At 43.4% G+C, this 27,621-nt stretch overlaps 1 protein-coding gene across 1 annotated transcript in view; it reads right to left on the bottom strand.

Moving 5' to 3' along the window:
- The window catches only part of klhl7 (kelch-like family member 7), a 72,706-nt gene that overhangs the window by 33,228 nt on the left and 11,857 nt on the right, over positions 1-27,621 (bottom strand). Inside the window, exons 4-8 of the mRNA XM_063069407.1 lie at positions 19,835-19,959; positions 18,603-18,778; positions 14,857-15,031; positions 11,445-11,587; positions 87-327 (exon numbers count right to left, since the gene is read on the bottom strand). Coding sequence (XP_062925477.1) covers positions 87-327; positions 11,445-11,587; positions 14,857-15,031; positions 18,603-18,778; positions 19,835-19,959 — 860 coding nt within the window. The remainder of the gene's footprint in view (positions 1-86; positions 328-11,444; positions 11,588-14,856; positions 15,032-18,602; positions 18,779-19,834; positions 19,960-27,621) is intronic.

Below are 27,621 nucleotides of genomic sequence, written 5' to 3'. Positions count from 1 at the left end.
AGCGGATCCTGTTGAAGTGGATAGAAAAGATTGTTGCACAATGTGTAAATAAAAAGTGGCATTAAATAAAGAGACAGCTAACTCACCTACTTCAGAGCCTCCAGATGTATAAATCTTGCCTTCTGCAGCACATGCAGCAAGACTATCGCGAGGTGTTGGAGGACCCAGCTTAGAATACCAACTGTCCTTAACTACGTTGTAGCAGTCCATCCGTTTGATGGGAAAAAGCTGTGAACCACCCAGGATATAAACAACGTTGTCCCAGAAGACACAGGCTGCATCTCGCCGTTTCTCAAATGGACAACGAATATCCATCCAAGTATAATCCTGCAAGAAAGGATGGTAGGGTGAAGTTTAGAGAAGTAAAACATTTCATCAAGAGGATGAAGAAAGTATATTTAAGGTTTAGGAAGCAAAAATCAGATATGGCTCTTGATGACTATAAGGTAGCCAGGAAGAACAGGAAGAACACAAGAACTTTAGCAAGGCCGTTATTAAGGTCCTGCATGTGAGGTTGGTCAAGAAGATTCAATTGCTTGGCATTCAAGATGAGGTAGTAAATTGGATGAGACATTGTTTTATAGCTGCCTCTCTGACTGGAGGCCTGTAACTAATGGTGTGCTACAGGGATTGGTGTTGGGTCTGTTGTTATTTATCATCTATATCAATGATTTGGATGATAATTGACAAACTGGATCATCAAATTTGCATGTCACCAAGATTTTCAGGGGGGGGTGGGCAGCATACAGGACAGCAAGGAAGGCCATTAAAGCTTGCAGTGGGATCTGAACAGCTGAAAAACAATGGGCAGAAAAACATGAGATGGAATTTAAAACAAACAAATGTAAGGTGTTACATTTTGAGAGGACAAACCAGGGTAGGACATAAAGGTGAGCAGTAGGGCACTGAGGATTGTGGTAGAACAGAGGGATCTGGGAATACAGACCCATAATTCCTTGAAAGTGGCACAGGTAGATAGGGTCGTAAAGAAAGCTTTTGAAGCAATGGCCTTCATAAATCAAAGTACTGAGTACAGAAGATGGGATGTTGTATTGAAGTTGTATAAAACATTGGTGAGACCTAATTTGTAGTACTGTGTGCAGTTTTGATCTCTACCTACCTACAGGAAAGATGTTAATAAGATTGAAAGAGTGCAGAGAAATCTAACAAGGAGGTTGAACTTGTGGACCCGAATTATAGGGAAAGGTTAAACAGGATAGGACTTCATTCTCTGGAGTGTAGAAAAATAAGGGGAGATTTGATAGAGATATACAAAATTACAAGGGGTGTAGATAGAATAAATGCAAATAGGCTTGTTCCACTGAGATCAGGTGAGACTAGAACTAGAGGTCATAGGTTAACAATGAAAGGTAGAATGATTAACAGGAACATGAGAGGGAACGTCTTCACTCAGAGGGTGGCAAGAGTGTGGAACAAGCTGCCAGTGGAAGTGGTGGGTGTGGGTTGTATTTCAACATTTAAGAGAAATTTGGATAGGTACATGGATGGGAAGGGCGTGGAGGGCTATGGTACAGGTTGATGGGAGGGGAGGTTCATGTATTTGAGTTACAGTGCCGCTTAATTGGGGCAGAAATCTGTTGTCAAATAGTTTCTAGCTAACTTGAGTGGCCGTTAGACACTACACCGAACTTAGAGCAAATAGTTTTTAAAAAGCAAACAAGAGAAAATCTGCAGTGGAAATCCAAGCAAGTCAGAGTAAGAAAGTGGAGGGAGGGGAGGAAGAACCACAAGATGCTAAGTGAAACCTGGAAAAGTGGTGGGGTGGGGGGTGAAGTAAAGAGCTGGGAAGTTGACTGGTGAAAGAGATAGAGGGCTGGAGAAGGGGGAATTTGACAGGAGAGGATAGAAAACCATGGAAGAAAGACAAGGAGGAGAAGCACCAAAGGGAAGAGATAGGCAGATAAGGAGATAAGGTGAGAGAGGGAAATGGCATGGGAATAGTGATGGGGAAGGGAGCAGTTGTGCATTACCGGAAGTTCGAGAAATCGATGATCATGCCCTCAGATTGGAAGCTATCCAGACAAGAATTTTAGGTGCTGCTCCTCCAACCTGAGTGTGGCCTCATCACAACAGTAGAAGAGGCCATGGACTAACATGCTGGAATGGGAATGGGAATGGGAATGTGAAGTGGAGTTAAAATGAGTGGCCGCAGGGAGGTCCTGGCAGATGGAGCATAGGTGCTTGGTGAAACGGTCCCCCAATCTGCCTTGGGTCTCACTGATGTATAGGAGGCCACACAAGTGTCAGCTGCGTGTGTTTGTTCAAAAACCAGTGATTTTTGTCACTGATAGTTGGCAGGAAATAAACAATAAGACCATTCAGAACTGTTTTGCTCACTGTGGTTTAAAGCACTGAGGCTTGGAGATGCCAGAAACAGCTGGGAATGAAAATAAAACAATTTCACTACTTCAAGTTAGGAACTACGAAGAATGTAGCACAATCATCTTGAACGTTACAATGAAAATGATGATTTGGAAGATGGAATCATCGACAACATTGTATGTAGACAGTCCACTACCTGCACTAGGTGGCTGCGCTGATTTTGTTCATTTACAGTCAATCAGAAGAACACAGCAGCATACCATCGACAACTATTAGGAGGTAATATGGTTTTATAGTACCGTAGTCGTATTGGTAGTGCTCTAATTTGTTCTGTATTTTATTTAAATATGTAATTTGTTACTCAGTTAAATGAGTTTGCCTTTTTTTTTATACCCTTTTAACCACTTCCATGAAATTTTGGTGAACTGGGCAGCCACTTAAGTGGGCCAATAAGCGGCAGGAGCAGGCCACAGCTATGAGGTTTCTTGCAGGTCAGCGACGTTCATTTAAAAGGAGAGTTTTGCGGGTATTCAGGCTCATTCCAACAGCTCAATCAGCAGCAGGAGCAGGCCACAGTGATCAGGTTTCTCGCACATTGACGATGCTTCTTTAAAAGTACAGCAGGATGAGCTGGGTGGCCATTATTAGGAGTAGGCCAGAGGTGAGAGTCGGAGTGTCAGCTTTTGGCTCAAAGGAGGCTTCGGCTTGAAAGCGGTGATGGCTCTGTGTAAGCTTCTGTTAAGTTTCCATTTATTCCCCCTCTCTCAAAGTAACAAATGTAGTAAATGGCTGTTGCGTGTTCTTCTGCCAGATGTTGGAGTCCTAGGAGACCCAACACCGCTAGAAAAAGGGGCCAGAGAAATAAAGACAGTGGACAAGGAGAAGGCAGATGAACTAAATGAATATTTTGCATCAGTCTTCACTGTGAAAGACACCAGCAGTGCACCAGATGTTGAAGGGTGTGAGGGAAGAGAAGTGACTGCAGTTAGTATTACAAGGGAGAAGGTGCTCAAAAAGCTGAAAGACCTAAAGGTGCATAAATCACCCAGACCAGATGAACTGCATCCCAGGGTTCTGAAAGAGATAGCAGTAGAGATTGTTCAGACATTAGTAATCATCTTTCAAAAGTCATTGGACTCTGGCATGGATCCCGAGGACTGGAAAATTGTAAATATCACTCTCTCTAAGAAAGGAGGAAAGCAGCAGAAAGGAAATTATAAACCAGTTAGACTGACCTCAGTGGTTGGGAAGATGTTGCAGTAAGTTGCTAAGGATGAGGTGATGGAGTACTTGGTGACACAGGACAAGATAGGACAAAGCCAGCATGGTTTCCGTATAGGAAAATCTTGTCTGATGAACCTGTTGGAATTCTTCGAGGAGATTACATGTAGGATAGATTAAGGGGATGCGGTGGATGTTGTACATTTGGATTTTCAGAAGGTCTTTGACAAGCTGCTTACCAAGTTTAGAGCCCATGGTATTACTGGAAAGTTACTGGCATGCTTAGAGCATTGGCTGATTGGTAGGAGGCAGCGAGTGGGAATAAAAGGATTCTTTTCTGGTTGGCTGCCAGTGACTAATGGTGTACCACAGGGGTCGGTGTTGGGATCACTTCTTTTTATGCTGTATATCAATGATTTAGAGGTGACGGAATAGATGGCTTATTGCCAAGTTTGTAGATGATACAAATTTTGGTGGAGGGGCAGGTAGTATCGAGGAAACAGGAAGGCTGCAGAAGGACTTAAGACAGATTAGGAGAATGGGCAAGAAAGTGGCAAATGAAATACAACGTTGGAAAATGCATGGTCATGCACTTTGGTAGTACAAAAACTGTGCAGACTATTTTCTAAATGGGGAGAAAATCAAAAAATCTGAGATGCAAAGAGAATTGGGAGTCCTTGTGCAGAACACCCTCAAGTTTAACTTCCAGGTAGAGTCAGTGGTGAGGAAGACAAATGCAATGTTAGCATTCATTTCAAGAGGTCTAGAATACAAGAGCAGGGACGTGATGCTGAGGCTTTATAAGACATTGGTGATGCCTCACCTCAGGTATTGGGAAGAGTTTTGGGTTCCTCATCTTAGAAAAAGTGTGTTGGCATTGTAGATGGTTCAGAGGAGCTTCATAGGGATGATTCCAGGAATGAAAAGGTTATAATACGAGGAACATTGATAGCTCTGGGTCTATATTCGCTGGAATTTAGAAGAATGAGTGGGGATTTCATTGAAACCTTTTGAATATTGAAAGGCCTAGACAGAATAGATGTGGAAAGTATGTTTTCTACAGCGGGGGAGTGTTGAACGAGGACACAGCTTCAGGATAGTGGGGTGTCCATTTGAAACAGATATGAAGAAATTTCTTTAGCCAGAGGGTGGTGAATTTGTGGAATTTATTACTACAGGCAGCTGTGGAGGCCAGGTCATTGGGCATATTTAAAGCAGAGTTTGATAGGTTCTTGAGTGGACATGGCATCAAAGGTTACAGGGAGAAGGCCGGGGACTGGGACTGAGAAGCGAAATAAAGGATCAGCCATGAATGAATGGCAGAGAAGACTGAATGGGCCAAATGGCCTAATCCTGCTCCCATGTCTTAAGGGCCAAAATGTACTGGTCCCAATGTGTCCCAATTAACTGCAATACACTGTATTAGGATAGATAAATCACCATAGCCTGACAAGATATACATGAGGTTACAACAGGAAGTGAGGGAAGAGATTGCTGGGCCGTTGACAAATGTATTTACATTCTCTTGGACCACAGGAATAGTACCAGAGGAGTGCAAATGCTATTTCTCTGTTCAAGAAAAGTAATAGGAATAATCCTGGGAACTAGCGATTCATTACCGAGGGCAAAAAAAAAATAGGGCAGGACAAACAGAGAGGCCATTGTTGAAGAGGACCGCTGTTAGGAGTGTGGGACTTTGGCTCATCAAGCTTGAAGAAGGTATGCATCTGGCAAATTTCTTCTTCATTTCTCATCTGTTAGTGCATAGTTAGAGCAGTGAGAATGGGTCCAGAGTTTGTATTGTGTTCTTTGTGTGAGATGTGGGAATTCTGGGGACCTCCAGTCTCCCAGGTAAGTACATCTGTACCAGCGTGGCGTGGAGAGGGGAGACTTGCAGCATGGGCAATTGCTGGTCTTCCATACAATCTCGCCCAGGCCTGCGCCCTGGACAGTGAAGACTTTCCAGGTGCAGATCCATGGTCTCGCAAGACTAACAGATACCTTTACCAGGTACATTGAGCTGCAGCTCCTCCGAGAATGTGTTAAGGAACTGGAGCTGCAGATTGATGACCTTCAAGTCATATGGGAAACTGAAGAGGCAATAGATAGGACTACGGGAGGTGGTCACCCCCAAGCTGCAGGAGGCAGGTACCAAGGTGAATGTCAGGAGAGGGAAAGGAAATGGCCAACTCGTGCAGAGTGGCCATTCCCCTCAATAGTAAGTATATAGCTTTGGATACTGTTTGGTGGGGGGGCGGGTGGGGGGCATACCAGGGGAAACCACAGCTCTGGTACTGACTCTGGTGCTGTGGCTCAGTAGGGAAGGTAGGAGAAGAGGACTGCAGTAGTAACGGGAGATTTCACAGTTAGAGAAGTAAACACAAGATTCTGTGGACACAATAGAGGCTCCTGGGTGGAATGTTGCCTCTCAAGTGCCAGGGTCAGTGATGGGGTCCACGGTATTCTAAAGGGGGAAGGTGAGCAGCCAGAAGTCTTGGTACATATCGGCACCAATGACACAGGTAGAAAAAGTGAGGAGGTCCTTTAGAGAGAATTTAGGGAGCTGGGTAGAAAGGTGAAAAGCAGGATCTACAGGGTAGTCATTTCTGGCTTGCTGCCTGTGCCACATGCCAGTGAGAGTAAGAATAGGATGATTTGGCAGATAAACTTGGCCTTTTTTCTTTCGAGCGACGGAGGACGAGAGGTGAGCTGACAGAGGTGTACAAGATGATGAGAGGCATTGATTGTGTGGATGGGCTTTTTCCCAGGGCTGAAATGGCTAGCACAAGGTGCTTGGAAGTAGGTAGAGAGGAGATGTCAGGGTTAAGTTGTTGTTGTTTTTTCCCACGCAGAGAGCGGTGAGTGCGTGGAATGGGCTGCTGGCGACAGTGGTGGAGGAAGATACAATAGGGTCTTTTAATAGACTCCTGGACAGGTATGTGGAGCTCAGAAAAATAGAGGGCTATGGGTAACCCTAGGCAATTTCTAAGGTCAGGTCAGGTTCGGCACAGCTTTGTGGGCTGAAGGGCCTGTATTGTACTGTAGGTTTTCTAAGTTTCGATGTTTCTAAATGCGTGGCTGAGGAACTGGTGCAGCTGGCAAGGCTTCAGATTTCTGGATCACTGGGATCTCTTCTGGGGAAAGTATAACCTGTTCAAAAGGGATGGGCTATACCTGAACTCAAGGGGGACTGATATCCTTGTGGGCATGTTTGCCGGAACTTTTGGGGAGGGTTTAAACAGGGGGAAGGGAAATGACTGACGGGGCTGAGGATGGGGCAGTTGGTACACAAGCAGAGGCAGTGTGCAGCGAGACTGTCAGCAAGGACAGGCAGATGACGGCAAAATTGCAGTCAGTGGGATGAGTTGCAGTGTAACAGAGATAAAATTGAAAAGAGTGACAAATACATGACTGAATGTGTTATATTTGAATGCATGCAGTATACAAAATCAGGTGGATGATCTTGTAGTACAGATAGAGATTGGTATGTATGATATTGTGAACATCACAGAGGTGTGGCTAGAAGATCATATTTGGGAGCTTAACATACACATTGCATCAAAAGCAGAGACAGGTAGGTAGAGAAGGTAGAGTGGCTTTGTTGGTAAAAAATGAAATCAAATCTTTAGAGAGAGGTGAGATAGGACCAGAAGATGCAGAATCATTATGGTTAGAGTTAAGGGTAAAAAGACCTTAATGGGAGTTACATACAGGCCTCCGAACAGTAGCCATGATGTGGGCTACAAATTACAATAGGTAGACTGGGAAAAATCACGTTGGTGCTGACTTTGGACCCAAGAAAGAGAAATTTTAGAAACCCTATGTAATGGCTTTTTAGAGCAGCTCATGGTTGAGCCTACCAGGGGATTAGCTAGTTCTAGATTAGGTGTCATGCAATGAACTGAATTTTATTCGGCAGCTTAAGGTAAAGGAACCCTTCAGAGACAGTGATCATAATATGATAGAATTCACACTGCAATTTGAGAGGGAGAAGCTAAAGTCAAATATATCAGCATGACAGTGCAGTAAAGGGAATTATAGAAACACAAGAGAGGAGCTGGCAAAAACTTATTGGAAGGGAACACTAGCCGCAATGACGGCAGAGGAGCAATGGCTGGAGTGTCTGGGAGCAATTCAGAAAGCACAGGACAGATGCATCCTAGAGATGAAGAAATATTCTAAAGACAGGATGACACAACCTCAGCTGACAAGAGAAGCCAAAGAGAGGGCATATAATAGAGCAAAAGTTAGTGGAAAGTTTGAGGATTGGGAAGCTTTTAAAAACCAACAGAAAGCAACTAACAAAGTCATAAAGGAGGAAAAGGAGGAGAATTGGTGGATGTTGTGTACTTGGATTTTCAGAAGGTCTTTGACAAGGTGCTACACATGAGGCTGCTTAGCAAGATATGAGTCCTTGGTATTACAGGAAAGACGCTAGTACGGATAAAGCACTGGCTGATTGGCAGGAGGCAAAGAGTGGGAATAAAGGCAACCTTTTCTGACTGGCTGCCAGTGATTAGTGGTGTTCTGCAAGAGTCAGTGTTAGAATTGCTTCTTTTTATTTCACTCCTTTGTATGTCAATGAATTGGATGATGGAATTGATAGGTTATTGGCCAAGTTTGCGGATGACACGAAGATAGGTGGAGGGGCAGGGAGAGCTGAGGAAGCACAGGGGCTGCAGAAGGACTTGGATTAGAAGAAGTGGCAGATAGAATACAGTGCTCAGAAGTATATGGTCATGCACTTTGGTAGAAGGAACACAAGCAAAAACTATTTTCTAAATGGGCAGAAAATTCAAAAAATCCATAGTGCAAAGGGACTTGAGAGTTCTTGTGCAAGATTCCCTCAAAGTTAACTTGGTGATTGAGTCAGTGATAAGGAAGGCAAATGCAATGTTAGTATTCATTTTTGAGAGAACTAGAATGTAATAATAATATAATAGACTTTGTCTCGCAAGACAATCCGGGTATTCCCTAACCGGAAACCTTGGATGAATTATGAGGTCAGATCCCTTTTAAAGGCTAGAGCTGTGACTTTTAGGTCCGGGGATACCAGTTGCTACACGGAAGCCAGGCGTGAACTCCGGAAAGCCATTAAGGGCGCCAAGAGGCAATATCAAGCCAAGCTGGAAGCCCAGGCTAACCAGAGGGATGCTAGTAGACTATGGCAGGGTCTAAATGAGATCACTGGGCGCAAAGAAAAGGCTGGGAATATCAATAACTGTGGCACTTCTCTTCCTGACGAACTTAACTTATTCTGCGCAAGATTCGAACAGGAGCATCCCGCCCCCTCCGGATGAACCGTACCTGGTGGCATCGAGATTCATTGTCACCGAGGGGGACATTAGAAGGGCCTTCCTGAAAATAAATCCAAGGAAGGTGACGGGCCCAGATGGCGTCCCAGGACGGGTTCTCACCTGTGCAAGCGAGCTAGCTGGAGTGTTTGCTGACATCTTCAGCTGCTCCTTGCTTCAGTCTAAGATCCCCTCGTGTTTTAAGAAGAGGGCAACGATAATCCCAGTGCCGAAGAAGAGCAAGGTGGCAAGCCTGAATGACTATCGACCTGTGGCTCTGACATCAATTGCTATGAAGTGCTTTGAGAGATTGGTTACGGCACACATCAACCACAGCCTACCGGTCAACCTCGACTCTTTGCAATTCGCGTACCGGAGCAACAGGTCAATGGCAGGTGCCATCTCTCTGGCCCTACATTCCTCCTTAGAACACCTGGAGAATAAAGACACATACGTAAGGCTCCTTTTCATTGACTACAGCTCTGCCCCTAACACCATCATTCCAAATAAACTGATTCCTAAGCTCCAGAACCTGGGCCTTAGCACTCAGACCTGCAGCTGGATCTTCAACTTCCTCACAGACAGGACCCAGGCTGTAAAAATAGGGAACAAGCTCTCCTCTACAATCACTCTGAGCACCGGTGCCCCACAAGGCTGTGTACTCAGCCCCCTGCTGTACTCACTGTACACCCATGATTGTGTAGCCAAATTTCCGTCAAACTCAATATATAAGTTTGCTGATGACACAACAATTGTAGGCCGTATCTCGGGCAATGATGAGTTTGAGTACAGAGAGGAAATTAAGAACCTGGTGGCATGGTGCAAAGACAATAACCTATCCCTCAACGTCAGCAAGGCGAAGGAATTGATTGTTGACTTCAGAAGGCGTAGCGGACCGCACAACCCAATTTACATCGGTGGTGCGCAAGTGGAACAGGTCAAAAGCTTTAAGTTCCTCGGGGTCAATATCACAAATGACCTGACTTGGTCCAACCAAGTGGAGTTCACTGCCAACAAGGCCCACCAGTGCCTTTACTTCCTGAGAAAACTAAAGAAATTTAGCCTGTCCCCTGAAACCCTCACTAATTTTTATAGATGCATCGTAGAAAGCATTCTTCTAGGGTGCATCACAACCTGGTATGGGAGTTGTCCTGTTCAAGACCGAAAGAAGCTGTAGAAGATCGTGAACACGGCACAGCACATCACACAAACCAATCTTCCGTCCGTGGACTCACTTTACATCGCACGCTGTTGGAGCAGTGCTGCCAGGATAATCAAGGACACGACCCACCCAGCCAACACACTTTTCATCCCTCTTCCCTCTGGGAGAAGGCTCAGGAGCTTGAAGACTCGTATGGCCAGATTTGGGAACAGCTTCTTTCCAACTGTGATAAGACTGCTGAACGGATCCTGACCCGGATCTGGACCGTACCTTCCAAATATCCGGACCTGCCTCTCGGTTTTTTTTTTGCACTACCTTACTTCCCATTTTTCAATTTATGATTTATAATTTAATTTTTTAATATTTACTAATTTTAACTATTTTTAATATTTGTAGTCCAGGGAGTGGGAAGCGCAGAATCAAATATCGCTGTGATGATTGTACGTTCTAGTACCAATTGTTTGGCGACAATAAAGTATAAGTAAAAAATATAAAAGCAAGGATCTCATGTTGAGGCTTTATAAGCACTTGTGAGGTCTCACTTGGAGTACTGTGAACAGTTTTGGGCCCATTACCTAAGAAAGCATATGCTGAAATTGGAGAGGCTTCTAAGGAGGTTCATAAAAATGGTTCCAGAAATGAAAGACTTATCATTTGAGTGTTTGATACCTCTGGACCTGTACTCAGTGGAATTCAAAACGATGAGGGGGGATTCTCATTGAAACCTATTGAATGTTGAAATGCCTAGATAAGAGTGGATTTGGAAGGAATGTTTCCTATAGTGTGGGAGTCTGGGACCAGAGGACACAACCTCAGAATAGGGGGATATCCATTTAGAACAGAGATGAGGAGGAATTTCTTTTGGCAGAGGGCAGTGAATCTGTGAAATTCATTGCTGCAGGTGGCTGTGGAGTTCAGGTCACTGGGTGTATTTAAAGTAGAAGTTGATAGATTCATGATAAGTCAGTGCATGAAAGGGTACGAGGAGAAGACATAAGAATGGGATTGAAATTGAAATTGATTACTCAGCCTTTCATGATAATGCTAGCATCCATAGCAACAATGTAGTGATGGCAGCAGAAGTGGTTTTACAATCTTGATTGAGGTTTAATCATTGGTCAGAACAAGGGATAACACATAATTGAACAGAACAGTATAGCACAGGAACAGGTATCTCACACCATAATGTCTGTTTAACATCAGTGTTGACTATTCTGATGAAGAATCATCTATCAGAAATATTTTGGTTTTGTTATATGGATGTGGTCTCACCTGCAATTTCCAACATTCTATGTTCATTAATAAGAGAGGGCTGGGTTTATTGACCTGTCTGTATCTACAATGTGAATGCAAAATTATGTAAGTTCTACGTGAAAGTTGAATATTCCACGTGATTAATTACAGCCTCCTCACCAAACCTTTACCTTGGGGTTAAAATAACGACATGACTGGGGCTGAGATCCACCAAACAATGCAATGCGATAATCATGCTTCTTTTGTCTTGGCCGTGTACTTTCTCCCAGCTCCTCTCGATCCTCTGGAGACAAAAGATGATAGCGCATGCCACCTGAAGAAGGTAATGAATAACTTCCTTGAAGTTTAGACACAGAAAAGGATGTTTAAATCCTCAGAGTTAAGATAGAAACATAGAAAATAGGTGCAGGAGTAGGCCATTCGGCCCTTCGAGCCTGCACCGCCATTCAGTATGATCATGGCTGATCATCCAACTCAGAACCCTGTACCAGCCTTCCCTCCATACCCCCTGATCCCTTTAGCCACAAGGGCCATATCTAACTCCCTCTTAAATATAGCCAATGAACTGACCTCAACTGTTTCCTGTGGCAGAGAATTCCACAGACTCACCACTCTCTGTGTGAAAAAGTTTTTCCTCATCTCGGTCCTAAAAGGCTTCCCCTTTATCCTCAAACTGTGACCCCTCGTTCTGGACTTCCCCAACTTCGGGAACAATCTTCCTGCATCTAGCCTGTCCAATCCCTTTAGGATTTTGTACGTTTCAATAAGATCCTCCTTCAATCTTCTAAATTCCAACGAGTATAAGCCTAGCCGATCCAGTCTTTCATCATATGAAAGTCCTGCCATCCCAGGAATCAATCTGGTGAACCTTCTTTGTACTCCCTCTATGGCAAGGATGTCTTTCCTCAGATTAGGGGACCAAAACTGCACACAATACTCCAGGTGTGGTCTCACCAAGGCCTTGTACAACTGCAGTAGTACCTCCCTGCTCCTGTACTCGAATCCTCTCGCTATGAATGCCAGCATACCATTCGCCTTTTTCACCACCTGCTGTACCTGCATGCCCACTTTCAATGACTGGTGTATAATGACACCCAGGTCTCGTTGCACCTCCCCTTTTCCTAATCGGCCACCATTCAGATAATAATCTGTTTTCCTGTTTTTGCCACCAAAGTGGATAACCTCACATTTATCTACATTAAATTGCATCTGCCATGAATTTGCCCACTCACCTAACTATCCAAGTCACCCTGCATCCTCTTAGCATCCTCCTCACAGCTAACACTGCCGCCCAGCTTCGTGTCATCCGCAAACTTGGAGATGCTGCATTTAATTCCCTCATCTAAGTCATTAATATATATTGTAAACAACTGGGGTCCCAGCACTGAGCCTTGTCATTCTGAAAAGGTCCCGTTTATTCCCATTCTTTGCTTCCTGTCTGCCAACCAATTCTGTATCCACATCAATACCTTACCCCCAATACCGTGTGCTTTAAGTTTGCACACTAATCTCCTGTGTGGGACCTTGTCAAAAGCCTTTTGAATATCCAAATATACCACATCCACTGGTTCTCTCCTATCCACTCTACTAGTTACATCCTCAAAAAATTCTATGAGATTCGTCAGACATGATTTTCCTTTCACAAATCCATGCTGACTTTGTCCGATAATTTCACTGCTTTCCAAATGTGCTGTTATTACATCTTTGATAACTGACTCTAGCATTTTCCCCACCACTGATGTTAGGCTAACCAGTCTGTAATTCCCCGGTTTCTCTCTCCCTCCTTTTTTAAAAAGCGAGGTTACATTAGCCACCCTCCAATCCTCAGGAACTAGTCCAGAATCTAAAGAGTTTTGAAAAATTATCACTGATGCATCCACTATTTCTTGGACTACTTCCTTAAGCACTCTGGGATGCAGACCATCTGGCCCTGGGGATTTATCTGCCTTTAATCCCTTCAATTTACCTAACACCACTTCCCTACTAACATGTATTTCCCTCAGTTCCTCCATCTCACTGGACCCTCGGTCCCCTACTATTTCCGGAAGCTTATTTATATCCTCCTTAGTGAAGACAGAACCAAAGTAGTTATTCAACTGGTCTGCCATGTCCTTGCTCCCCATAATCAATTCACCTGTTTCTGTCTGTAGGGGACCTACATTTGTCTTAACCAATCTTTTTTGCTGTCCTTCTGGAAGTGTTAACTGTCATTCTACTTGTGCAGCCCAGTGCCAGCATAGATCAGATAGAGCAGAGATTCCCAACTGCTGGTCCATGAACCCCTTGCTTAATGATATTGGTTTATGGCAAAAAAAATGTTGAGAACCTCGAAGATAGAGTAAAATCTTACATCAACCAGCAAAAGCAATGCCAGACTGCATTTTCCACCATTCTCACTGCATGTAATAAATGTACTTAGTGACAATGTGGAAAGAAAAAAAAATAGGTACTTTGCAGTGCCTCAACATGAAGATCATATCCAGATATGATCCGAGGGCTTTATTTACTGGGTTGAGACTATCTTATTTCATTCAACAATACTCATCATTTCATTTAGATTCAATTCAAAGTAATTTCTCACAGGTAAAAAGTCAGTGCTTTAAAGATACACAATTTCTAAAGAAATACAAAGGATTCAAACTAAACACTTCAATTTATTGGAGCAATACTCACAAAATGCTGGAGGAACTCAGCAAGCCATGCGGCATCTATGGAAAAAAGTATAGTCGATGCTTTAGCCCAAAACGTTGACTCTACTTTTTTTTCCCCATAGATGCTGCCTGGCCTACTGAGTTCCTCCAACATTTTAAATGTGTTGCTCAGATTTCCAGCATCTGCAGATATTTTCTTGTTTGTGATTAAATTTATTGGAGCATATTTTCACTCATTAATTATAATTTGACATTAAGACCAATTAATACTCCAATCTTTAACTGATGTGATTTCTAACATAATAAAGGGATGCTACTGTAACAGAACCAGCAGAGCTACTTCCTCACAGATCTAGTGACACAAGTTCAAAAGCGAGCTCAACTGTTGTGTGTGGAGTTTGCATGTTCTCCCTATGAAACAGCTGCGTTTCATCTGGGTACTCCAGTTTCTTTCCGCATCCCAAACACAGGTGAGCTGGTACGTCAAATGACCACTGTAAATGGCCCCCAGTGTGTATATTACAGATAAAATCCAGGCAGAGTTAAAGGGAAAATGGCAAGAATAAAAATGGGATCAGTGTTGGGCTAACATAAATGACTCAGCAGGAACCTGACTATGACATCAATCAGACAACTATCTTCCATTGTTGCTATAACATGAGCGTATTTTTGGTTTCATTTTGAGATCAATAATTACCAAACGTGTCTACAGAATTTTATAGAATCCTAAGTCAATTAGGATATTTAAATCTGAGATCATGCATATGATTGCAAGTCTTCAGACCAAAGCCCAGGAAACCTTCATTGAAAAGATTAGTGTGATATATGTACTCAACACTACAATCTACTTAGCTAACTGTGTTTAAGTAATCAAACCTTTTCTACTCCAAATAAATATGGCAATGATTCAAGGAGGCACAAACATACTTACTGATAACCATTTTAAGACACTCTGGATTGTCCTGAATGAGTGATTCTGCTTGAACAGTTTTACTTAAGAAGTTCTTAGAGATTAGTGGAAATCTGACTTTAGCCAGAATATCAACCATATATTGCTGCCGATTGAGTTCATCATATTTTAACCATCTAACTGCGGCATCATAAACCTATAATGAAACAAAAATATCACAAAATGAAGGAACATGAGAAATCACACAAGTTTGTCATTAATCGCTTTCTGCCTATTCCATGAATCAATGAGATTATGACAATTTCTACACTATTCCTACATACCCAAACATTTACTGATACGGGCTCTTGAACAAATTACTGATTATCTTGATCAAGATTGCAAACATTTACCACTCATGCCCCAACACCCATGTGAAGAAATTTTTTTTACTTCAGTACAGCATACAGCCAAATGTTTATCCTGACCGAATGTCTCTCACTCGGTTACTCATTTTCAACTTCCATTTTCCTTACAATGCTTTCCAACACAGAGCAGCACAACACAGGATCAGGTCATCTGGCCCACAATGTTGTGCCGAACCAGCTAAAAAACAAATCAAAAACATCCAAATACTAATCCCTCCTACCTACACAATGTCAATATCCTTCCAGCTTCCTTACACACATGAGCCTATCCAAACATCTAAACAGCATTCTCGCTCTCTGTATTTGGTTCAATGGTCGGCACACTTGCCCATCTCTATCAGGATATAATTAATGAATTTAAAAGGTATGACTATTTCCTGGAACAAATTGTTCAAATCTTATTGTGTATACTATCACTCTGTACGTGAATTGGGATGATGTTTTTGCAGGGAAATGTACTATGGACATGTGGTCACTGTTTAGGGATCTCTTGCAGGATGTTAGGGATAAATTTGTCCCGGTGAGGAAGATAAAGAATGGTAGGGTGAAGGAACCAAGGGTGACAAGTGAGGTGGAGAATCCAGTCAGGTGGAAGAAGGCAGCATACATGAGGTTTAGGAAGCAAGGATCAGATGAGTCTATTGAGGAATATAGGGAAGCAAGAAAGGAGCTTAAGAAGGGGCTGAGAAGAGCAAGAAGGGGGCATGAGAAGGCCTTGACGAGTAGAGTAAAGGAAAACCCCAAGGCATTCTTCAATTGTGTGAAGAACAAAAGGATGACAGGAGTGAAGGGAGGACCGATTACAGATAAAGGCGGGAAGATGTGCCTGGAGGCTGTGGAAGTGGGTGAGGTCCTCAATGAATACTTCTCTTCGGTATTCACCAATGAGAGGGAACTTGATGACGGTGAGGACAATTTGAGTGAGGTTGATGTTCTGGAGCATGTTGATATTAAGGGAGAGGAGGTGTTGGAGTTGTTAAAATACATTAGGATAGATAAGGCCCCAGGGCCTGATGGAATATTCCCCAGGCTGCTCCACGAGGTGAGAGAAGAGATTGATGAGCCTCTGGCTAGGATCTTTACGTCCTTGTTGTCCATGGGAATGGTACCGGAGGATTGGAGGTAGGCAAATGGTGTTCCCTTGTTCAAAACAGGTAGTAGGGATAGTCCGGGTAATTATAGACCAGTGAGCCTTACGTCTGTGGTGGGAAAGCTGCTGGAAAATATTCTTATAGATAGGATCTATGGGCATTTAGAGAATCATGGTCTGATCAGGGACAGTCAGCATAGCTTTGTGAAGGGCAGATCGTGTCTAACAAGCCTGATAGAGTTCTTTGAGGAGGTAACCAGGCATATAGATGAGGATAATGCAGTGGATGTGATCTATATAGATTTTCGTAAGGCATTTGATAAGGTTCCACACGGTAGGCTTTTTCAGAAAGTCAGAAGGCATGGGATCCAGAGAAGTTTGGCCAGGTGGATTCAGAATTGGCTTGCTTGCAGAAGGCAGAGGGTCGTGGTGGAGGGAGTACATTCGGATTGGAGGGTTGTGACTAGTGGTGACTAGGATCAGTTCTGGGACTTCTACTTTTTGTGATTTTTATTAATGACCTGGATGTGGGGGTAAAAGGATGGGTTGGCAAGTTTGCAGGTGACACAAAGGTTGGTGGTGTTGTAGATAGTGTAGAAGATTGTCAAAGATTGCAGAGAGACATTGATAGGATGCAGAAGTGGGCTGAGAAGTGGCAGATGGAGTTCAACCCGGAGAAGTGTGAGGTGGTACACTTTGGAAGGACAAACTCCAAGGCAGAGTACAAAGTAAATGGCAGGATACCTGGCAGTGTGGAGGAGCAGAGGGTTCTGGGGATACATGTCCACAGATCCCTGAAAGTTGCCTCACAGGTAGATAGGGCAGTTGAGAAAGCTTATGGGGTGTTAGATTTCATAAGTCGAGGGATAGAGTTTAAGAGTCCCGAGGTAACGATGCAGCTCTATGAAACTCTGGTTAGGCCACACTTGGAGTACTGTGTCCAGTTCTGGTCGCCTCACTATAGGAAGGATGTGGAAGCATTGGAAAGGGTACAGAGGAGATTTACCAGGATGCTGCCTGGTTTAGAGTATAGATTATGATCAGAGATTAAGGGAGCTAGGGCTTTACTCTTTGGAGAGAAGGAGGATGAGAGGAGACATGATAGAGGTATAAAAGATATTAAGAGGAATAGATAGAGTGGATAGCCAGCGCCTCTTCCCCAGGGCACCACTGCTCAATACATGGCTTTAAGGTAAGGGGTGGGAAGTTCAACGGGGATATTAGAGGAAATTTTTTACTCAGAGAGTGGTTGGTGCGTGGAATATACTGCCTGAGTCAGTGGTGGAGGCAGATACACTAGTGAAGTTTAAGAGACTACTTGACAGGTATATGGAGGAACTTAAGGTGGGGGGTTACATGGGAGGCAGGGTTTGAGGGTCGGCACAACAACGTGGGCTGAAGGGCCTGTACTGTGCTGTCCTATTCTATGTCTATGACTATGTTATTATTAGTTAAGTCAGCACATTAAGTGTGTTTTTAAATGTTGCTGCTGTAATAAAAGAACTTCCCATCCCAAATCAATAAAGTATTTATTATTATTATTTATTAAATCTCTCACTCTTTGATACCATATCTCAGATGCTAACTCATCAGCTAAGTTGTGGACATCCACTGAAAATGTGGTCTAAAAATATTTTCCATCAGCTCCCACATGCTGCAACTGCTAAACGTCATCTTACATGCCGCACCTGTTTAAATGTATTCCATAGATTATAAAACTGGATTCCTGCATACACTGATTCATCATGTCTTCATAATAACTGCACTGCACAAAACATCATGCTTTAGCAGAACCTATATATTTAATGTATATTTCAGAAGCCATAATTTCCAAATCTGTTGCCAGTTACTTCAATTAGGAAGTTGTATCTAGTTACTAAGTCAGCTACTGGCAAACTACTAGCTTACCACTTTTTATTAACTACTTACCACTGCAAATGAAGATGATTTAACAATAAAACAAAACTACTATTTAACATGAAACCACTCACTTACTCACAAAAGTCCAGGCTACGCTAACATTAAAATCTGCCTAAGTAGCTACACACACAAAATGCTGGAGGAACTCAGCAGGTCAGACAACAGCAGGAATCCAGTCCTGATGAAGAGTCTCTGCCTAAAACATCAACCCTTTATTCCTTTCTACGGATGCTGCCTAACCTGCTGAGTTTCTCCAGGATTTTGAGAGTATTACTACCTGCAGAATCTCTTGTATTCATAAGATGGTTAGAAATCGCCAGGATAAGGAATTTGAAAATCACTGTTTATACCTGATCTTCTGCTCTAACTGTTAGTGCATCTTGCTTCAGTAAGTGAGTTACTCTTTTGACATCAAGTTGTAAAAACTCATCCGTTTTGTAAACTTCAGTAAAATGCTGATGAATGAATCCATCTGCTGACATCTTGAGTTCAGGGCAGTCAAGGCACTCTGCCAAAACACTTATTCCTGCAAACAAAGTCAGATATAACCATAGAATTTTGTGGCACAGGGCATCAGAGAATTCACAATTAGTGTCAGTGTCTTCTCTTAGCTTCTCAACACAGGGTGGCCTAAAATACCGGTGATGAGAGAGTGACAGGTTGCACGCAGTACCCTAATTCTGTCCCAATCATTAGAAACACTAACTGATAATCCCTACAAGGGGCCTACAGGTCTTCTAGTTCCCAATACTATAGTCTGGCATCACCTGGGCATCTATTTAGATGGTGAGAGACTAAGAGCTGTAGGTGAACAGAAGGATCTCGGTGCTCGTTACAAAAAGCACTAAAACCAGAGTTACTGACATGATAACAGAAAACCTATTTCCACTGGTGAGGGAAACAGAATTAGAGGACCCAGTTCTTCTATGAAGTTTGGAAGAAGGTTTTCACACAAATGTTTATGAAACTAGGCCGCACATCCTCTAAAAGGCTCATGATGCTGGATCAACTTAAATTTGAATGAATAATAGCAAGAGATTTTTTGAGAATGGATTGGTCTACCCAGGAATAATGATAGAAAAATGGAAATAAGAAACAGATCAGTCAATATAAATAAATTAGCAACAACATAAGAGTCAAGAAGCTAATGATCTGCTTGAAGTCTAATGTAACACCTTTAAATGTCATTTCCTTTGAAGTACATCCTGCCCAAGATCAGACATGTGAATCTGCAAATGGCATAATGAATCATTATCCAAATTAGGTTAGAACAGAATATTGATCAACTTTTGCTCGAGAGTCAGGCAGACCTTAAAGAAAGTTAGAGAATTGGCTTATATGCACAAGGATCATCCCTGAATTTTCTAGCTGGCCCAGAGCTTCACACAAGAACTCACTCCTTAATCAGAGAGTGAGAGAAAATGCAGTGTTTTATTGAGTATATCTGACTCACTGGACCAGGAGGGAGACATGCAATGATGAAAATCAAAATCGTACGATAAAAATACATGGGAGCTTTATACAGAATGAGAAGTACATCACCACTGCACAATACTGTTCTTACTGTTAATCAGTGACATACCCAGACAATTTGAAGCATCAATTTGTTCTTTGAGGAATTCAACACACATTTTCTTCACTGGTTCAATCTGATACTGGTTTGCTGCATCCAACAGAGATTGAACATTATTGCTGTTAACAGAGATCCTGAAAATATTAAAACAGTTTATTAAAACCTGTAAATATTTCTTTGAAGGGAAGATTTATTCTTATCACGCAACTGTGCTGTTGTTATTGTATAACAAGTTAATTTACGGATAGAATCAAATCCTATCACTGACGTCCTTACACATTTGGAGAAAAAGGATGCTTATGTGAGAATGCTGTTAGAAACACTGAAAAAAACTATAGCCCAATACAGGCCCTTCAGCCCACAATGCTGTGCCAAACATGTACTTACTTTAGAAATTACCTAGGGTTACCCATAACCCTCTATCTTTCAAAGCTCCATGCACCTATCCAGGAGTCTCTTAAAAGATCCTATCGTATCTGCCTCCACCACCATCGCCGGCAGACCATCCCACAGACTCACCACTCTCTGCGTAAAAAACTTACCCCTGACATCTCCTCTGTACCTACTTCCAAACACTTTAAACTGTGCCCTCTCGTGATAGCCATTTCAGCCCTGGGAAAAAGTCTCTGACTACCCACACGATCAATGCCTCTCATCATCTTATACACCTCTATCAGATCACCTCTCATCCTCTATTGCTCCAAGGAGAAAAAAGCCAAGTTCACTGTTCTTGGACTACAGTTCACCATTCAACACCATAATTCCCTACAGGCTCCACAGGAAGCTCAGAGACCTCAGCCTTAACCCTGCCTTGTGCAGCTGGATCCTGGACTTTGTCAGATCGCTGGCAGGTGGTACGAGTGGGATCCCTCACCTCCACCCCTGCATCTCAACACAGCAGCCCCTCAGGGTTGTGTACTAAGTCCCCTCCTTTACTACCTGTGTTGCCACCCACAGCTCTAACCTGTTAATTAAATTTGCCGACGACACCACACTGATTGGCCTAATCTCAAACAATAACAAGGTGGCCTACAGGGAAGAAGTCATCTCTCTGACACAGTGGTGTCAAGAAAACAATCTCTCCCTCAATGTCGCGAAAACAAAGGAGCTGGTTTTGGATTACAGGAGGAATGGAGACGGGCTAACCCCTATTGACATCAATGGATCCGGGGTTGAGAGGGTAAACAGCTTTAAGTTCCACAGCATCCACATCACTGAGAACCTCACGTGGTCTGTAAACACCAGCTGAGTGGTGAAAAAAGCACAATAGCACCTCTTTTACTTCAGATGGTTGAAGAAGATTGGTATGGGCCCCCAAATCCTAAGAACTTTCTACATGGGCACAATTGAGAGCATCCTGACTGGCTGCATCACTGCTGATATGGGAACTGCACTTCCCTTAATCGCAAAATTCTGCAGAGAGTGGTGTGGACAGCCCAGCGCATCTGTAGTTCTGAATTTTCCATGATTCAGGACATTTACAAGGACAGGTGTGTAAAAAGGGCCTGTAGAATCATTGGGGACCCAAGTCACCCCAACCTCAATCTATTCTAGCTGCTACCATCTGGGAAACAGTATCGCAGCATAAAAGCCAGGACCAACAGCCTTCTTCCACCAGGCCATCAGACTGATTAACTCACGCTGATTTGAGTGTATTTCTATGTTACACTGACTGGTCTATTTATTATAAATTACTATAAATGTCTATGATTGCACATTGCACATTTAGACGAAGACGTAACGTAAAGACTTTTACTCATGTACGTAAAGGATGCAGGAAATAAAGTCAATTTAATTGACCACTAGCAGTCAAGTACTTTGGGGGAAGGAATCAACAAGAGCATTCCCACCCCCACCCCCCCCACCCTTCCACTACTTTGTTAATCCACGAGCACAAGACTTACCTGGAACCTTCCGAAGTATAATTCCACTTTCAGATTCAGGCTCACATTGTGAAGGGAGGCCTTAGATCTACTTTAATTTTTATTTAGAGATACAGCCTGGTAACAGGCCCATTTGGCCCAATTACACCCATGTAACAAATTAACCTACTGATCGGTATATCTTTGGGACGTGAGAGGAATCCAGAGCACCTGGAGGAAACCCACGTGAAGAGAACGTACAAACAGCAGTAGAATTGAACCCAGGTCACTGGTACTGTTATAGTGCTTCCCCATTGTAATGCCCTCAAAAGGTCCCGCTAAGTCAACTTACAAATGGCAGGAACTGAACTCCGGTCACTGCCTTTGTAATAATGTAATGCTAATCACTTTGCTACTATACTGACTTCAAAAGGTCTCTGAAGATCAGCTTACAGACAGCGGCAGGAATAGAACCCAAGTCATTGCAGCTGTAATAGGTAGCACCGATCACTTCATTACTATACTGACTCCAAAATGTCCCTCTAAAGGTCAAATTACAGACAACTGGAATTGAACCCAGATTGCTAGCACTGTAATAGTGTTATGCTAACAGCTATACTGCCTTCAAAAGGCCTCTTTAAAGGTGCCTCCCTACTAAACATGAGATTAGAGTCACAGAGTCAACACTGGTCCACACCAACCACAGCATCCTTCCTGATAGTCCCAGTTGCCCACATTCCACCCAAATCCCTTGCCTTCATGTACCTATTCAAATGCTTATTAAATGCTTTAATTGTACCTGCCTCAATCACTTCCTCTGGCAGCTCATTCCAAGTACTACCAACTTTTTGGCGTAAAGAAACTACCCCTCAGCTCTCTCATCTTGTATCTGGGCCCTCTAAATTTGAACTCTCCAACCCTGGGGAACAGATTATGACTGTTCACCGTATCCTCCTCGCTGATAATCCATACAGACACACCTCAAAGATGCTCAGTACTCTACCCTCTCTACACATGACTGTGTGCCTAGGAACAGGTCAAATACCATCCATAAATTTGCTCATTACACCACTGTGGTTGGCAGAGTCTCAGATGTTAATGAGAAGACATACCAGCAAGATAGATTAGCCGGTTAAGTAGTGTTGCAAAAACAATACAGGTATCCCCCGCTTTTTGAAAGTTCGCTTTACGCCACTTCGCTTTTACGAAGGACCTACAGTAGTACAGGTCCACAATCCCTTATCCTTATCCCTTATCCGGTTGCATTTTGGAATTCAGAAATTTTCTGATTTCAGACCCCCCCCCACTGCCCCCAATACCAAAAAACACGTATGCTCAAGTCTCTTATTTAACCTGTCTCAGTGCGGTGGACTTTAGGACCCAGCAGCGCACCAAACCTACGCACATCCTCCCGTACACTTTAAATCATCCCTAGATTATTTATAATACCTAATACAATGCAAATGCTATGTAAATAGTTGTTTACTGTATTGTTTAGGGAATAATGACAAGAAAAAATTTTATTTCCAACAAAAACATTCAATAAAACATAAAAATATACAGCTTCAAACATACTGAATCAAACACATGGTAAATGACATTGGAATAAATGTAGAACGTCATTGTCACTGTCACTATAAAACTTCAGTAACTTGTCTTTCTGTTTATTTAAATCATATATAGTGGTAGTTCCGACACTACTTTCTTCAGTAAGACGCTGCACAGACACAAAGTCAACACTGAACACAAAATATCAGCGAACAGCAAATGCGCGTGTAACCAGGACGAGCGCTGAGCCACACCTGATGTCTGGCGGCCTCTGCTAGTGCTGCCACATCACACCTGAGCGACGTCAGCTGTTGGCAAAAAAAACATCGGTGCTCAGAGCTTTTTCAGTTTTCAGAATTTCAGATAAAGGAATGTGCACCTGTACCTGTACCTGTTTTCGCTAAACGAAAGAAATAGAAATAAGATTTTCGCTTTTACAAAAGAGAGTGCGCTTCGGCTGATACTGAAGCTGCCAGAAAGTTCCCAGCAGAACTGAAGAAAATAATTACAGAAGGTGGTTATTCGTATAAGCAAGTGTTTAACTGTGACGAAACTGCAACTTATTGGAAAAAATTGCCGAGCAAGACATTTATTTCGATAGAAGAAAAGCAGGCTAAGGGACACAAGGCATCGAAGGACAGGTTTACCCTAATGCCTATTATTAACACCACTGGTGATGCTGTCCTTAAGCCTCTACTAGTGTACCATTCAGAAAATCCGAGGGTACTTAAAGGCATTGATAAGAATACACTTCCTGTCGTGTTTTGTTCACATCCAAGCGTTTGGAATGCCCAACTGATTTTTTTCTGAGTACGTGAGTGGATACGTTAGTCCTTTTGTTGAAAAATACTGTAGAGAAAATAACCTCGATAATAGGTGTCTTGTGATTGTCGATAATTGTGCTGCTCATCCACCTGGCATTACGGAGTATTGTCCCAGGCTATCAAAGAGGCAAAGCGTGCACACGCCCAGCGAATCTTCCAGGACAGCGGCAACACGCGGCGCATGTGGTAGGGCATTCAGGACATCACCAACTACAAGACAACATCACCTGCCTGTGCTGGTGATGCCTCCCTCCCAGATGCACTGAACAACTTCTATGCTCGTTTAGAGGCGGAAAATGACGTGGTGGCGAGGAAGACCACTCCTCCTCCCAATGACCAGGTTCTGCATCTTACCGTGGCTGATGTGAGGAACACTCTATGCAGGGTCAACCCACGGAAGGCTGCTGGACCAGACAATATTCCTGATAGAGTGCTCAGAGGATGTTCAGACCAGCTGGCAGATGTTCTCACTGACTCTTCAACATCTCTCTGAGCAGCGCCATCGTTCCAACGTGCTTCAAGGCCGCCACCATCGTCCCCGTGCCGAAGTCTTCAGTGTCCTGCCTCAACGACTACTGTCCTGCTGCTCTCACATCCATCATCATGAAATGTTTCGAGAGGCTCATCATGAGGCACAAAGACCCTGCTGTCCCCCTCACTGGACCCCCTGCAGTTCGCGTACTGTCTCAACTACTCAACAGATGACGCCATCACCACCACCTTCCACCTGGACAAAAAAGACACATACGTTCGAATGCTGTTCATAGACTTCAGTTCAGCATTCAACACAATCATTCCTCAGCACCTGATTGGAAAGCTGAAACTGCTGGGCCTGAACACCTCCCTCTGCAACTGGATCCTAGACTTCCTGACTGGGAGACTTCAGTCAGTCCGGATTGAGAGCAGCATCTCCAACACCATCACACTGAGCACGGGGGACCCCAGGGCTGTGTGCTCAGTCCACTGCTGTTCACTCTGCTGACCCACGACTGTGCTGCGACACACAGCTCGAACCACATCATCAAGTTCGCCGATGACACGACCATGGTGGATCTCATCAGCAAGAACGATGAGTCAGTATACTGAGAGGAGGTGCCGCGGCTAACAGACTGGTGCAGAGCCAACAACCTGTCTCTGAATGTGAACAAAACAGAAGAGATGGTTGTTGACTTCAGGAGAGCACGGAGCGACCACCCTCCGCTGAACACTGACGGCTCCTCCGTTGAGATCGTTAAGAGCACCAAATTTCTTGGTGTTTACCTGGCAGAGAATTTCACCTGCTCCATAGCCAAGAAAGCCCAGCAGCATCTCTACTTCCTGTGAAGGCTCAGAAAAGTCCATCTCCCACCCCCCATACTCACCACCTTCTACAGAAGATATATCGAGAGCATCATGAGCAGTTGCATCACTGCCTGGTGTTTGCTGTTGTGTGCTGGGGCAGCAGGCTGAGGGTAGCAGACACCAATAGAATCAACAAACTCATTCGCAAGGCCGGTGATGTTGTGGGGATGGAACTGGACTCTCTCACGGTGGTGTCTGAAAAGAGGATGCTGTCCAAGTTGCATGCCATCTTGGACAATGTCTCCCATCCACTACATAATGTACTGGTTGGGCACAGGAGTACATTCAACCAGAGACTCATTCCACCAAGATGCAACACAGAGCGTCAAAGGAAGACATTCCAGCCTGTGGCCATCAAACTTCAAAACTCCTCCCTTGGAGGGTCAGACACCCTGAGCCAATAGGCTGGTCCTGGACTTATTTCCTGGCATAATTTACATATTACTATTTAACTATTTATGGTTTTATTACTATTTAATTATTTATGGTGCAACTGTAATGAAAACCAATTTCCCCCGGGATCAATAAAGTATGACTATGACTATTTGTACTGCCCTGCACTGTTTTGTGCACTTTATGTAGTCCTGTGCAGGTCTGTAGTCTAGTGTAGTTGTTATGTTGTTTTACGTAGTCTAGTGTAGCCTTCTGCTGTCTCACATAGTCTAGTGTAGTTTTGTGTTGTTTCATGTAGTACCATGGTCCTGGAGGAACGTTGTTTCGTTTTTACTGTGTACAGTACCAGCAGCTTATGGTCGAAATGACAATAAACCTGACTTGACTTGTATGGCGGTAATATTCATGTTGTGTTCTTACTGCTGAATACGATGTCGTTGCTGCAGCCGTGTGACCAAGGCCTAATAGCCACAATTAAAGCTTACTAGACGCAAAATGTCATGCGTTTTATTGTAAGTGCCATTGACAGACAGTGCAACTCCGAAGCATCTTTGTGAGAGATCTGGAAAGACTACAATATAAAATTGGCAATCACCAACCTTGGATATGCTCTCGATAGGCTAACAGTCTTGATGAGAAATGGCGTTTGGAGGAAACTGTGTCCCGAATCAGTGAACAATTTTAAAGGTTTCGAACCAACAACAATAAATACGGCAATAGTGACTTTGGCTAAGGAGGCTGGGTTTATGGAAGTTGACGAAGATGATGTTGAAGAAGTTTTGGCATCCCGTGACCAAGAACTGACAGATGAAGAGCTGATGCAATTGCAAGAGGAAAGGATACAAATCGAAACCAAACGCAATAGTGAATGGCCCGAAAGTGAAGTTGTCCAGGAACTGAAAGTGAAGCACTTGTGTGAGATTTTCGTTACGACTGACAGTGCTGCAATGATTGCAGGAAAGTATGACTTTAATTTTGAAAGGGCTCATAGGTTTAGGGCAGGTTTGCAGGATCTTTTGAGTGCTTACATAGTCATAGTCATACTTTATTGATCCCGGGCGAAATTGGTTTTTGTTACAGTTGCACCATAAATAATAAATAGTAATAGAACCATAAATAGTTAAATAGTAATATGTAAATTATGCCAGTAAATTATGAAATAAGTCCAGGACCAGCCTATTGGCTCAGGGTGTCTGACCCTCCAAGGGAGGAGTTGTAAAGTTTGATGGCCACAGGCAGGAATGACTTCCTATGACGCTCTGTGCTGCATCTCGGTGGAATGAGTCTCTGGCTGAATGTACTCCTGTGCCCACCCAGTACATTATGTAGTGGATGGGAGACATTGTCCAAGATGGCATGCAACTTAGACAGCATTCTCTTTTCAAGCACCACCGTGAGAGAGTCCAGTTCCATCCCCACAACATCACTGGCCTTACGAATGAGTTTGTTGATTCTATTGGTGTCTGCTACCCTCAGCCTGTTGCCCAGCACACAACAGCAAACATGATAGCACTGGCCACCACAGACTCATCGAACATCCTCAGCATCGTCCGGCAGATGTTAAAGGACCTCAGTCTCCTCAGGAAATAGAGACGGCTCTGACCCTTCTTGTAGACAGCCTCAGTGTTCTTTGACCAGTCCAGTTTATTGTCAATTCGTATCCCCAAGTATTTGTAATCCTCCACCATGTCCACACTGACCCCCTGGATGGAAACAGGGGTCACCGGTACCTTAGCCCTCCTCAGGTCTACCACCAGCTCCTTAGTCTTTTTCATATTAAGCTGCAGATAATTCTGCTCACACCATGTGACAAAGTTTCCTACCGTAG

The sequence above is a fragment of the Mobula hypostoma genome, chromosome 17 (assembly GCF_963921235.1).
Source record: "Mobula hypostoma chromosome 17, sMobHyp1.1, whole genome shotgun sequence".
Lineage (NCBI taxonomy): Eukaryota > Metazoa > Chordata > Chondrichthyes > Myliobatiformes > Myliobatidae > Mobula > Mobula hypostoma.
Note: the sequence above shows the minus strand (reverse complement) of the source record. Positions and strands in the feature narration are given on the sequence as shown.